The following is a 14,001-nucleotide window of genomic DNA, read 5'->3' on the forward strand; positions in this document are numbered from 1 at the left end:
GGATCTCCTTGCAACACTGGGTGTCGGTTCACTGTTGACGTTTCTGAGGAAGCCTTGACATCCATTAAGCTGTAACAGTATTACCATTCATCTCAGAGGATGGGAAGGCTCCACTGCTGCCGCCAGATGACTGCAGGAGCCGTCTTATTGGCACATGTGGCCATCAGCGCTGGGCTGGACAATCAGAGAGCCACATTTGGGGGACAAAAGTCTCCTTTCACACATGGACAGCCACGGGCGGCAAAAAGTCTAAATTCAATTACAGAGATAGCATCGGCAAACACATACAGACACACAAAACTCATCGCGGACACAAACACAGCTGCATGCACACACATGTATACATGAACACACACGCACGCACACACATACAGATGAAAGGCAATGAAATGGCAGTAAACCCTTCAACTCTAGACAGAAATCAATTTCCAACTTGGAACTTGTGCCGAGGAGAGACGCTAATCGGCGGGCAGATAAGGGCTTGTTTGCTCCTGATAAGACAAGCAACCGCGACACACGTCCTATAAATTGAGATTTGCCAGATTTGCCCTCAGGGTTGTTAGGGGAAAGGTTGGCTGTAGGGTGAGGAGGAGCTTGAAGGGCACAATGGCTGTGAGTGACAACTGATTTCAATGCCAGACTCTTAATGGGATTTGTGGACGACGAAACCTGCAAATATAATAAGGTGTCGAGCCGCCACAAGCCTTCAGAACCCTCTCAGATTCTCCAACTCTCTGAGCCTCTGCAGGAGTGATAAACACTGTTCTTTTCCCTTATTTGGTGCTTTGTGCAGAGCGCTGTCTAACACGTCATTTCACAATCTCCCAGGCCTGTTCATCTGAGCAGAGATGTGGTGACTGTAAAGGCCATAACTTATGATTCAAATCAGTTTCTCCTCAAACCATTCCCTGAGCCCGAGTGCTCTGTATTCAAAGCATCTTAATTTCTTATGTCACTTCAATCATTGATTCAGGTTTTAACTTTAATTAGCAATAACTTTCTCACGCTATGGCAAATGTTTGCAAAGTCACATGTGGAGTGATAGCACTGAACATCAAGCGAATATGAATGTAATTCCTTGGGTACTAAGTTGATTTAATGCTGATAAACAAATATTGATTAATTATTGCCAAGCTCTAGCTTTAACTGTGTCTCTGGATGCCTGGTTGAATTACATTAAATCATGTAAGTGTGCCATTTAAACTAAGTTGCATGTATTTACGTAAGAAAAAAAAAAAACCTCAAGGAGCATAAAACTCCACAGCTTTTACTGTCTGCTGGCGGGAGAGAGAAGGAAACCTGTGACGCAGTAAGCAAAAGAAAGATCTCCACTCACATCTATGACGCTCCACTGCTCCACTACGATGGCGTCGTATGTTGGGGAGGCTACGTTCGGCTCACCCTCGCTTCCCTCCTGGAAGATGAAGACACTTTCCACGGACTTAGGCAGCATATCTGCAGAGAGGAAGAAAGAAATCCAACCGTGAAAAGAGTATTTACTGGATGGAGCATGTCTGCCTTGTCTCTGCTGCTCCTTTGGGCCCTCCAGGCCAGAGGAAATGGAATGATATCACTCAGCCACGTTCATGCACAACCTCTTATTACATAGCCAGTGGTGTGGGCCATTTGTATGAGCAATGTGCACTTATACATTATGCAGGGAGACAGTGTAAAAGAAAGGAGCAGGTATTCCCCTTCTGGGATGTTAAAGAAGAAGAGGAGACATTATGCGCTACATCAGTGGTTTTCAGGACCCAGGGCCCTGCTGTTTCCATACTAGACAGCTAAACAGAGGCTAATTACAGCTGGGAAGCAAGGTGAATGCAATAGCTGAGAGGATTCAGAGGATCAGGCCTGAGAACCACTGCTTTAAAAAGGATGGACAGATTTTAGCGATGGCAAAATGTAGCCACTGATTTAATGAAGTCAGTCCGTAAGGCATTAAAGCATAAATCCTTTTGCTAAGCCTGCATAATTCACCTTAAAAAGACTTGAATTAAGTGAGCCACATAAAGACATTGACGTATGTGCTTCGGGCCACTAGTGAGATTGTGTGTTGCTGACCGAATAGATTTTCTAAGCTTCTCTCCTGTTGGAGGCTAACAATCGTAGGATTGGCATCCGAGACAGAAACACCATTCTGGCCCCCCCATGAGCCGGGACCCCTCTCCACCGAACGTCTCTTGTTATTCATTTGATGCGCACACACACACACAGACACACAGACATGGACACAATGCGCGGCCCATGGTCCAGTCCTCCTGGCCGGCCTGAGTGCTTTCTCATTACTCCCACACCATTTACACACTAATATAGTTTGCTGGGGCCCAGGCACCAATACGAGACACTCCACATTTCATTACTGGGCCCTAATAATAAGGGGATGAGAGGCAGCTGGAGAGCCCGTGGAGAGAGGGAGGGAGAGGAAGACAGAAAGAGAAGGAGGGATTGAGCAAGACAGAAGGAGAGATAGGATCAAGGTTGACAGGCTTCTTTATCAACCCACCCCCCTCCCTCTGAAAACCCATTTAGGACCCATGTACGCTCAATTGAAAACATCTCTGAGTCTCTAAAATACAGACATTGTCGTTGTTCACCCCAATCTTCTTTTTTCTTCCTCCACTCCCTCCATCACTCCCCCAGACCAACGCTCTTGCATCTCATTCGTCAGCCCTTGGCATGTAATTGGAAAGACGCCTTTCTGGAAAACGCGAGGCACAGAGGCCCCCCATCGGTTCCCTGCCCGCGCGACAGGGATCACTCAGGTGAGATCCACGCTGGGTTTCTCTCTTGTTGTTCTAGAGGGAGCAGCCTGTCTCTCTTGATAATGCTGAGCGAAGGAGAGAGAAAGAGGGAGAACGAGGGAAGTGGAAGAGAGGGAGTTGGTTGCTGGGGGCGCCGAGTCCGTCAGGGGAATGCACCGGTTGCGTGCACGAATAAACATTATCCTGCGCCTATTGACTGAGAGCTGAGCTGAGCAGCCAGCGGGCCGACTGAGAATAAGTTGTTTACACTTGCAAAAACCACCGTGCGCCCTCAGTGAAATTGTTCTCCACCCCCCCCCCCCCCCCCCCCCCCGTGACTCACATGCTCAAGGTCGTAGGGCAAGGGATGCAAATACAGTCGCACTAAAAACAGGGAGTGACAGCATTGGGACTGAAAGACACAGAAGCAGGAGGAGGGGGTGTCTGATAGCTGGAGTGGCAGGGTGACGGCAAATCAGCAGCCAGAGCAGCAGAGCAGAGGATCAACAACAAGACACCCAGTGTGCGCAGACAATGCCGACACTGAAATCTGCTTCACTTGAAATGCTGAAATATCAAGTGTTGAGTTTTTGGTGAGTGGGTGTTTGAATGTAGATGTAAAGTCTTTGGCTGCACATTTTAAGTCAGTTCGGAGGCTGTTTGTTCCTCATATTCATGGACATGTTTCCAAACCTGCTGTTATACATGGATTTACGGCACGCAGTCTTCTCTGCTGAAGAAGCAAAGAGCAGATAAATTATACGGGAAGTTTGCTTCCTGCACCTGCAAACGCCTACTGCCGCAAAGTCATTTTAATAATCGATTAATCAACCAACTGTTTGGTGAGTCTCAAAGATGCTAGATTGGTATGTGTCTGTGCACAGACGCAGGTGGCCCACGATCAGGCAGGTCCATCCTGACTGAGCTAACGCTAAGAGCAGAAATCGGCTCAGTCTGCAGACTCGGATGTCAAACAGACTGCTGAAGTGAGAGGCACAGGTGATTCTTCCTGTGTTCTTAAAGGTCCTCAAGCTCTGCAGTCTCTGTGTTAAAGTGGCATTTTTGGTCTTTTATTTTGGCAATCTGTCTGATGTTCTTTTGGCCGTGAGGACTGACTGGACATGAGAAAATCTATCTAACTAAAAAATGTGTGTTTATAGAAATATAGTCACTAAGAACAGTAACAAAACTGCGTTTTCTGGTTGAATCAATAAGAAAGAGTGGCAAACTAGATATTTACTTATTCTGATTTTAATTCATATATGTATTTATACATATATGAATTTACTATAATCTGATCCAGTGGAATCGCATAAAACATTTACAACATGTGCATTTCCATGCTCACAAGTCCTGTGTAAGCTGTATGTGTCCAGCTGACTGCTGCCGAGCCTGAAGGTGACCCTGCCCTGGGTCATGTCTGCTGACATGATTTAAACATGTATGCCAGGCGCTGCCTCAGAGAGCTGGAGACGGGACGCTGACAGCTTATCTATATTTCAAACAGGACGGGTGAACGACAGAGGGACAGAGAGAGGAAAAGAGACGAGGGTGTCTGATGTGTGTGTGTGTGTGTGTGTGTGTGGATTGGATGTAGCCCTTCCCAGTGGAGCCAAAGGTTTGGCAGCTGCCAGGCTGGTACCTGTGGGTTACCGGGCAGACTTCAGCTGGTAGAGAAGAAACAGAGGATGCACAGGGTGATGATTGGATACCAGGGGATGTTTGCTAATGTGCAGTCCATTTGTCTGTTTGGTCTGAATACAGATGATACAGGGGTGAAAACTCCAAGTGAGCAACGGTACACCTGCTGCATTAATACACAGAACATTTCCAGATTTTTTAATCATAGGGATGAGACATTTTTCTTACAGCCGCGGAAGGGATTCATCCTCCATCTACCACGGGAATTGCACACATACACTTTGGTAAGTTTGTGTCAGAGAAAACATTTCCAGAGGACTGTGTTTCAGTGAAAACATGGTAAATAGTTAATGGCCTGCATAGCCAACACAGGCTGATGGCAGCAAGCTACATGTAAGATGTCGACCTGACCATGGGAAGCAGTGTAGCTGATCCAGTGGCTAACTTGGAGCAATGTGGAGTTCAGTTCTTTCTTAAGAACACTTTGACAAGTGGATATAATATATATTGGCCCTGACAATCCTGCGATTAGTAGCTCTACCTCCTGAGCCGCAGCAGCCACCGAAATATGGCGCAGCAGCATCAGTGCTATTTGTGGATCGTCTCTAACATTGTCAATCCCTTTGTTATAGATCATTACCACAGTGGGCAAAAGTTCAACAAAGGGATTAACTCAGTGCTCACGAGAGTCTCGACAAATAAGTCACCTTTTTTATAGTTAGATGAGAACAGGATACTCTGCTGCCTTTCTTTACAGCTCCATAACAGTGAACATGATCTAGTTCTCTCTGACTGTTGGCTTTTGTTATTTTGGCACTTCGAGAGCTCCGAGAAGTTTCAGTTAGAGACCACCAGAGTGAATTTGTTGTGTGTTTACGTGTCCCAATACGCCGCACAGAGAGGGAAAGCCAACTGTGCATTAAGGTGCATTAAGCAAACACAGTGGCAGAACGCCCAACTGTCTTGTGACTGCAAGTCAGAGGTGGAGAGGACACATGCTGTGCTGTCAAAACCTATATTCACATAACTGCAGGCACGTAGAGAAACATGCGTGTATCCGGTATATGCACAGAAGTACACACACACACACACACACACACACACACACACACACAGCAGTTCTAATTCCACCTCTTGTCAACTTTTGTCTCAGAGAAACGCTTGCACATCATTTCCCTTCCCTGAATTTCTTAAAAAAAAACCTTATTGGAATTTCATATTCCCTGTGTTGCTCTCTCTCTCTGTTTCTCCCGCTATTGGCTTTACCCAAATTTAGAAACCAGTGAGGGCTGACTGTCATGCATATGAATAGCTCAATGTCTCACAAGCAGGCAACAAATCCTCATTGTGGCTCTGGAGATAGCTTAAGCTATACAAGTAACAAAAGCAAACTCCCCGACAACAGCATCACTGTCAGTTCTTCAGTAGCAAACTCTACACCACACACTGACTCCCAACTCCAGGGAGGTAGTTTGAACATATGCGTATGTTATGTGTATGCATGTGTGTGCAAATGGGTGTGTGTGTGTGTGTGTCTTTTTAGGTATAGGTGGATGTATGCAGGCCTTATGTGTGTGTGTGTGTGTGTGTGTTTGCAGGCAGTGCCACAGTGCGCATGAATCTTTAATGCATGTCTTATGACAGTGGAGCCTGCGTGCAGCTTAAGATCTGTAAATTCAATTCAATATTGCTATAATATCCCACCCTGTGGCTCAGGCGAGGTCTCCGCACGCTGGAAACAATGCTGCCACACCAGACAGGACTGTCACACACACACACACACACACACACACACAAATATACAAATGCATATGCAAACAATGCCCCTAATGTTTTCTCATCCAGCTTCACCATGGAAACCCATCTTTAGGAAGAGCGAGGGGACACGGAGTGTTTTTTGTGTGTGTTTGTGTGTAAGCGTGCATCTGTCTTGACCGTGCCAAAGAGTCGACTGTCAGAGACAATAGAGCGGTTAGCACAGTATTTAGGAAAGGGCCAGAGTCTCATGTCTTCATAGAAACATAATATTGTCTGAGGGAGGTCCAGTTATCAAGTAACTGTTCTATGCCTTGTACAGTAATTGAAATGGGATCTTTAACTCTAAAAATGTATTTTTTGTTTAACCCTAGAACACTAACGTTGGGTGATTTTCACCCACGTGATTGTGGTCATGTGATTTTCATTGTCATTTTTAAAGGAATTCCCTAATTTTAGAGCCTTTTTATAGGATCCCCCCATGATACCTTTTTTTTGTTTCATGAGACGTTGTATAGGGGAAAATTAAAGAAGAGTACTGCAATTTGCCATGTATTGTTGTACTTTAATATATTTTGATGAGAAGTATTTTTTTATTGGGTAAAATATACCCGACGTTAGTGATGGTGTTACTAACTGTTAGGTTAGTGTTCTAGGGTTAAAAAGTGGCTTAATGAAACGAATCAATCTTATTTATCGTGCCAATTAATGTTATTAAAGTAAAATAAGGGTTGTATTTTATATTTTATATTTTAAATTTATGAACATAAGCAGGTTGAGAGTATAACGATGTGTGAAATGAAATCATACAGAGCAACAAACAATTCAGGACAATAAACCACTAGGTCATATACTGATAAAACACTATGCTGATATGCCAGTGTTGCTTGTTTTTCATTAATCCTGGATATTAGCCAGTCAGTCACACTGTCCATCACCACTTCACCCCTCCATGATTAAGGTATGCAGCTCTCTAAGCGCTTTCAAGTTGATTATAAATCATGTTACTAGTGGGAATTTAGGCATCAGAGCTTACAGCTGCATGGATAATTAATTTCAATCAGTTACTGAATTGTGGGTTTTGCATAACAAAAGCACAGTAATGAATAACTGTTAATGTATGGCTTAATTTTAGTGGGTACTGCTGACTCCCAGCACGGCCGTACTGCCACTGGAATAAATCTATGTTGTATTTGGGTGGATGACTGATGGGAAATCTGTTTATTCAAAGATGACAAATTGGATTTTATAATCTGTCTCAGATTACACATTTTAGCAGCTGCTTCAAACTTTAAAATCAGGCAGGTTTGCAGGATTTTAAGCAGAGAGTCACTTGTTCAAACTAGAACCAGCATCCTCCTCGGGTTCTTTGTCTGTGAGCAAGGCAATTTTCGAGGCTCTTACTGGGAGGCTGAAACTGCACCAGCCATCTCCTCCATGTAATAAGATGTGAAACAACACATTGCAAAGCAAAACTATGACTCTAGAGCAGTGATTCTAGATTCTGTGGGAGCTTCGAGCTCGATGCTAACGCATGTTACATGCTCACAATGACAACATGCTTTAGCAGGTTTAATGTTTACCATGTTCACCATCTTCGCTGAACACGTTAGCATGCTAATATTTGGCTAACTGGCACTAAATACAAAGCATAGCTGAGGCTGATGGGAATGTCATGAGTTCCGCAGGTATTAAAACCAAAATATTGGACCACTTAAACATTTTACTTGATAATGGCGCCAAAGGCAAAGACAAAGGTGAAGGGAACATCAAATATCACAAGGCCTCTCGTGTGCTCCATTAGATGAGGAGAGAAAAAAACTCAAATGTCAACCTCATGGCGGCGCTGGAGGAAAAGTCAGGGGGTCGTATGTTTGCACCGAATTTTGCATTGCTATCCGTAACAGAAAACAGACAGGCTCCACAGCACTTCCTCTGAGGGACAAATACTGTTAGTACAACTGCATAAACTGGGGGGGTCAGGCTTGGAAAAAACGTAATTACACTCATTAGACTGCACATGTATCTGTCAGCACATGAAAGCCGGAGCACGTTGGTCGCTCGGTATCTCAAAAACAAGGCTGTCACTGTCACTACGATCTCCCATCCAGCCGCACATGTCTGCCTCCACGTCCTTAAGTATTGCTGTCAAACACGTCCTTGATGTTCACGAGGTTGAGATGGTCTCCTCCATCGTCGTGTCGAGCATCATGAATTCAGAAACTCGTCTCAAAGAAGTTGCTAAATATGGAAACGACAGGAATGGGTACTGATTCTAAAGCCGAGCTGCATGGCTGTTTGATGTAATTAGCTGCTAACAACAAACGGGGTGCCGCTTTGATGTCACACTGCCAGCTGGTCTCAAGAGACCAAAATGCAGCATTCACCTCTGTAAAGTTGCCTGTTTTCTAAAGTGGTTGAGCTTACGATGTGAGCTGAATTCATTTCTATAAGTCAATGAAGGCAGAGACAGCTTCATATTGCGGCTGATCTGCTTTCAATCCTTCCCAGTAATTTCACTGTGCAAGAGATGCATATCTTAGCGGCGCATGAAAAATGCAAAATATGTTAGAGGATCCTAACAGGCATAAAAAAAAAAAATTGAATCATAATAATACACTTCATTACTCCATTCTCAGGACATAAAATATGCAAGGAGGCACTAATTTGTTATCAGGTTAATTATCTATGTTTCAGAGTTGCTGAGGCGTTCACTTTCCCAGATTAATGAATTATGACTCTTATTTACTCTGGCTGTCTTATTTCTCCAGTGTCAGAGCAAAGCACAGAGCCGCCGGGGTCTGATGGAAGAGGAAAACCCAAACAGGAAATAGTTTAAAAGAGGATACCAAACAGCTCCGTGAACTCCATAAAGACAGAATCATTAAGTCAGCCACACAGCTGAAAACAAGCCATCCTTCTGTCATTTGTAAAACACAATTTCAGTGTCGAAATGTTCCTTAAAATGTAACGCTAGTCTGTGCAGAAAAGCATCGAGTTAGCAGTAAACTCAAAGTACATCTGAGAGCGGGAGTATCAGGGTTGCAGGTATTCTAAAGTATTCTGTAAAGGAAGGGATCTCTGTATGTCTTTCCGTGGTATATCCGGAGAACCGTTCGTTCCACTGACTTCACATGTGGAGGGGATAAATCACTACAAACCCCAGAAGCAGGCTAAGAATTGAATTCCAACAAGTAACCAGCATTATGTTCAATTTCTCAATTTCTTCACTTTCATGAAAATTGGTTCAGAATTAATTGAGTTTCAGTCCATTTTCTGGATCTCTAAATACACATTGTATTTGTTTACCAGTGAATAGGGATGCGTTGGAGCCACATAACAGATGTGACCAATGAGGTATTTAAGTTTCTTTATTTATGGACTGGCCACTTACTGCCAATAAGAAAAACCACTCAAGAGCGAACATGTGAAAGTTTAACAAGCAGGAGAGCAATGATAGTGGCTGTGCACTATAACAGTCACATGCTTCTTTCAGATTCTGCACACGTCCCACAGCACGGTCTTCTCTACAATGTTCTGCAAATTCTGTGAAAGTTCTCACAAAAAGAGCACGTGTGTGAGGCTGTTTGAGTTGCGTCCTCTACATCCGCACGAGTAGGCCGCACGCTCACACATTTGACATAAGCCGTCATAAATGTAAGATGCTAACTACTCAACTTTGTTCACCACTCACTCATATATTTTGACACAACACATTCTACCATTTCGTGTTTGACAGATAGCGTACGGCAGGCTTGTCTTCGCTTGCTTGTTAGAGGAAGCTGCTTACAGTTTTGTATGCAGACAGTTGTACATTCACATAGAGGAAACAATGAAACAATGAGACTGACATCAGTGTGGTTCCAAGGCTGTGTGAGCTTAACATTTGGGTGTTGAATGCACTATCAGCTAAAACTCTGACATCATGGGTAGTTGTTTGATTTAAAGTTAATAATGATAATATTGCTTAATGGAGCGTGAAGTTTCAGTGCATTGCACGTCTTCCTAATGCTGACAGAGGAAGTATTATACACACAGGCCAAAGTGCATCATTACTTCCCCCCAGACTTATCATTTTATAGAGGTTGGCATGAACTTGGCATCTGCTCGATTTTGACATTTTTATTGGTAATACTGTGAAGGGGAGAAAAAGTCAATTTGGAAAACTGCAATAATAACTGCAATAGTCTAAACTTTGAGAGCACCTGGAGAATCTAAGAGGCCAAAACCAAAGGTGAAGGGCTTTTTTAATATTTAAAGAACAATACTGTGTTAATGTGAGGTTTGTATGATACAAACCTCGCACTCTAATATTGTTGACTGTGTGTGAGATGCTACCATGTGTGGGTATTAGAATTACAGGGAGCTGCATGTCTTATGACAACATCTTTTTCCTGGGAAAACTATCATTCTGCAGTAACGGAGTCATGCCAGCTTACCGTTCACGTTGCCCAGGTGGAAGTATCCATCGACCAGTGAGGCTCCATTGTTGAAGTGCTGGGTCATGTGATCCAGCCAGTTGGCCTCCACGCCTTTGACCCCCTCATCACAGTTTTGGACCCGCAGCGGCACCTTGACAGTGTAGTACTTCACCTGGCCCTCTCGGATGGGCGGGTGGTTGTACAAAGCGAGCAGCTCCACCCCTGGTGAGACACGACAGACAAGCCCCAGCCATTGATTTAACTCTCAACTTAAAGGTTGTGACAATACAGATGTAGCCTCTGTGGAGGTCCCACGTTTTACTGCATGATTATTGAACTACTGCTGTACATTGGCCTCAATCCAAAGTGTAATTTGGCTCCATCTGTAGGAGCACTTTCCGCCCTTCAGCTGCCAGAAGTTATTATAATTGGCCCGATAAACAGTGGGCTGAGAGACAGCAGAGTTTTGCTTCAAAATAGATACATTTTGTTTCCGTGCAAACAACTATCTGCAGCATTAAGTTAAGACAGGATGCAGAAAATGACCACTTCTTCACAATCTTTTAAACCACACAACCGCACTGTGATTAGCGTGGTAATAATCAGTTGGAATGACATTTACTTCCTATGAGATAAGCCAACTAGGAAACTCAGCCAATGTGTGGACAGTCAACAAGCTTCCGGCCAAGACGAGCTGGTCACAGTGTTCCTGGTCGTCAGCTGTCAACAGCAAGTGACGATTTGTGTGTTTTCTTTTTTCCCCAACTCGTTTGATTTCCTCGTTCTGTGAAAAACGAGTCAGTGTAGGAGATAAGATTTCTCCCAAGAAAGACGACTGTTAATACAAATTGGCTAGGTAGAGACGGTTTGCATGGATTCTTGTAAAAAAAAAAAAAAAAATACTTAAGCTGAGCTCAAGAAATTGGTCATAGAGCAACAGGGCAGCACTGGCATGGAAATTAGTACGCTAACATTTAGTAAAGCATTAGTAGCCAACATGTTTGACCCTGACTAGTCAGTTGTCACACTGTGTCGTTACAATCTTGCTTTCGTTACACACCATTCTCGCAAAAAGTTAAAATCTTGGACAATTTTTTGATATTTAATGCTTTTGCAATAAACGCATAAATATTTGTATAACAACCGCAATACATTAAATTTGCAGTCGACCAGTTTCTGAGGATCTGATTATATTGTCTTATGAGAAACCTGTGTTTGTCATTATCTTTTTTTTTTGCTGCACTTTGGATCGTTTTACATTAACTTCAGGTGTCTTGTAAGCCTGTGTGATCAGGACACATTTGTATGCAAGGCACTGTGATAAAAACCTCAACTTCATTATCATACCATGAACAAACGTTCCACCTGGCAGGTGCAAACTAGACAAGAAATGCAAAAGTAATACAAGATGAGATTTGTGTAGCCCTGAGCTGGACTTAAAAATACCCTGAAAATCGTTTCCAAGGATGCTGCCTCTTTTTTCAGCTGGTTCTTTTTCAACAACAAACATGTAGTGAATCAAAAGCAATCTGATCATATTCATGCTACAAGTCATCCTCATTCCTTTAAATGTTTTCCAGAAGAGATGTTACTCTGCTGATGCAGAACTTAAAAGGGACCATTTCATTGTAACCGAGTTAATTCCTTGTATAACTTTGAATAATGCATTAAAAGCTCTCCAGCTAGCTGTTGTTTACATCAAGTAGAAATATACATAATGCAGTAGGCCTCAGGAGGGAGAAACGGGCTTGGAAATTTTCCCACAGTACGTATGTCACCGCTGCTCGCTCATATCATACTAAATCAAAGTGGAAAGAGTTTTATTTGTTGTGATGTGAGAGAGTGAAATATTTGCTCCGTTTACTTCTTGAAAAAACACCAAACGGGGAAGATGTGAGCTGGGTTTGAATCGGGCAGAAAGCAATTCAAATCGAGTCTGGTAACGTTTTCCCCTTTCTTTCTAATGCAAATGTTGGACTGTCTTTCCCCAAGTGAACCAGATGGACGAGCAGAATGTGCGGCACTGCCACCCACCCGTCCATCCACCCACACACACATACAGACATTGACGTGGGGTGGCGGCGGCGGCGGCGGCGGTGGGGGAGTCATGGCTCAGTCGCTTTTGGTCCTTGCTTTCGTCCATCCGTCCAGCAGACACCCGGGAAGAATGAATCATTTATAACCATTTCTTGTCTGGCTCGTCTGACTGATGAGACAGCTGGCCACCAAATTCCCTAAATCTTGTCATTTGTCACTCTTGAGAGAAGTTGAATCACAGCAGAACATTCACACACCCTCCCCTCGTCCTCCCCATGCTACCCATGTTACAACAAGAACAATATGGCAAACAAATCTTGGACAATGCACAACAACGAAATGACTTCCCATTCAACATTGCCTCCGACTTGCCACAACAACGCATCTCCTCACTGTGAATGATTTTCTAGCGATCTGTATCATACAAACTGGTTTTACAGTTTATGTGCACAAGCTTGAGATGATGTATCACTACGATTTGTCCCATGAATCCTTTCTGCATGTCAGTGAGCGTCAGGCAGGCCACGAGGAAGAAAGACTGTGTCATGTGTGCTACCTGATTCAGACATGCCGTATTTTGGGTTGCAGCCCTTGTTTTCTGTAATCATGGTATAATTAGATAACAACATTAAACCATATTTGATGATTCCATTGCCACTGATGGGACTGTAAATGTTTCATTTATAACAGCCACCAGTAGGAAACACGCTGCCAGGCCTCTGTCTGTCTCACAATATTAGATGTTTTCTGAATAATAGCTGCAAGTTTTCCTTGCATTATATCTTGTTACAGTCTAATTATGCTATGATTATGGCACCAAGGCGACTCTAATTCAGGTGAGAGGGTAGGTAGCTCATTTTCTAGCCTTTATTTAGTCATGGAAGAACATCTTTTCAGCAGCGTTCTGTTCACAGGAGATATAGTGGAGCATCAGAGGGATTAAGTGCCTAGCCTAAGGGAAGCTTCGCCAGGGCAAAATAGGGGGGAGTGTAGGGGTACCAAAAGATAAGAAGACTATCTCCTGATATTTATACGTCCGTTACTCCGGACTGTAGAATAATAGCGAGTCGAACTGTGTTGTCAAACCGACTTGTGCTTTCATCTGGCATTCTCGAGTATTTCAGAAATAAGAACTCTGTAGGGCTGCCAGGCACTACAGCTCAAATTTTGTCATTTTCAAATTTTGCCACTAAAATCTCGTTTTACAAACCAAGTCTCAAAATTAGCACAAAGCTAATTGTGCTAGAAACCAAAAACGGAGGGCTGTGTGACTTGTTCTCTGCGACGGCCTGAAGCCTGATTCAGATCTGAAAATCCTGATAGCCTGGAAACCAGACTAATCTGTGAGCTCATGGTTTTAATTTCTGGTCGCCGCCCCCCCTCCCCAACCATAGACAGATTTC

At 43.5% G+C, this 14,001-nt stretch overlaps 1 protein-coding gene across 2 annotated transcripts in view; it reads right to left on the reverse strand.

Annotated features, from left to right (window-relative positions):
* LOC139205060 (raftlin) overlaps window positions 1-14,001 on the reverse strand; it is a 92,862-nt gene that overhangs the window by 15,912 nt on the left and 62,949 nt on the right. For both annotated transcript variants that reach the window (XM_070835143.1, XM_070835142.1), the window contains exons 6-7: window positions 10,580-10,783; window positions 1,337-1,455 (exon numbers count right to left, since the gene is read on the reverse strand). In XM_070835143.1, the coding sequence (XP_070691244.1) occupies window positions 1,337-1,455; window positions 10,580-10,783 (323 nt within the window). The remainder of the gene's footprint in view (window positions 1-1,336; window positions 1,456-10,579; window positions 10,784-14,001) is intronic.

Source organism: Pempheris klunzingeri, chromosome 8 (assembly GCF_042242105.1).
Source record: "Pempheris klunzingeri isolate RE-2024b chromosome 8, fPemKlu1.hap1, whole genome shotgun sequence".
In the NCBI taxonomy this organism is placed as follows: Eukaryota; Metazoa; Chordata; class Actinopteri; order Acropomatiformes; family Pempheridae; genus Pempheris; species Pempheris klunzingeri.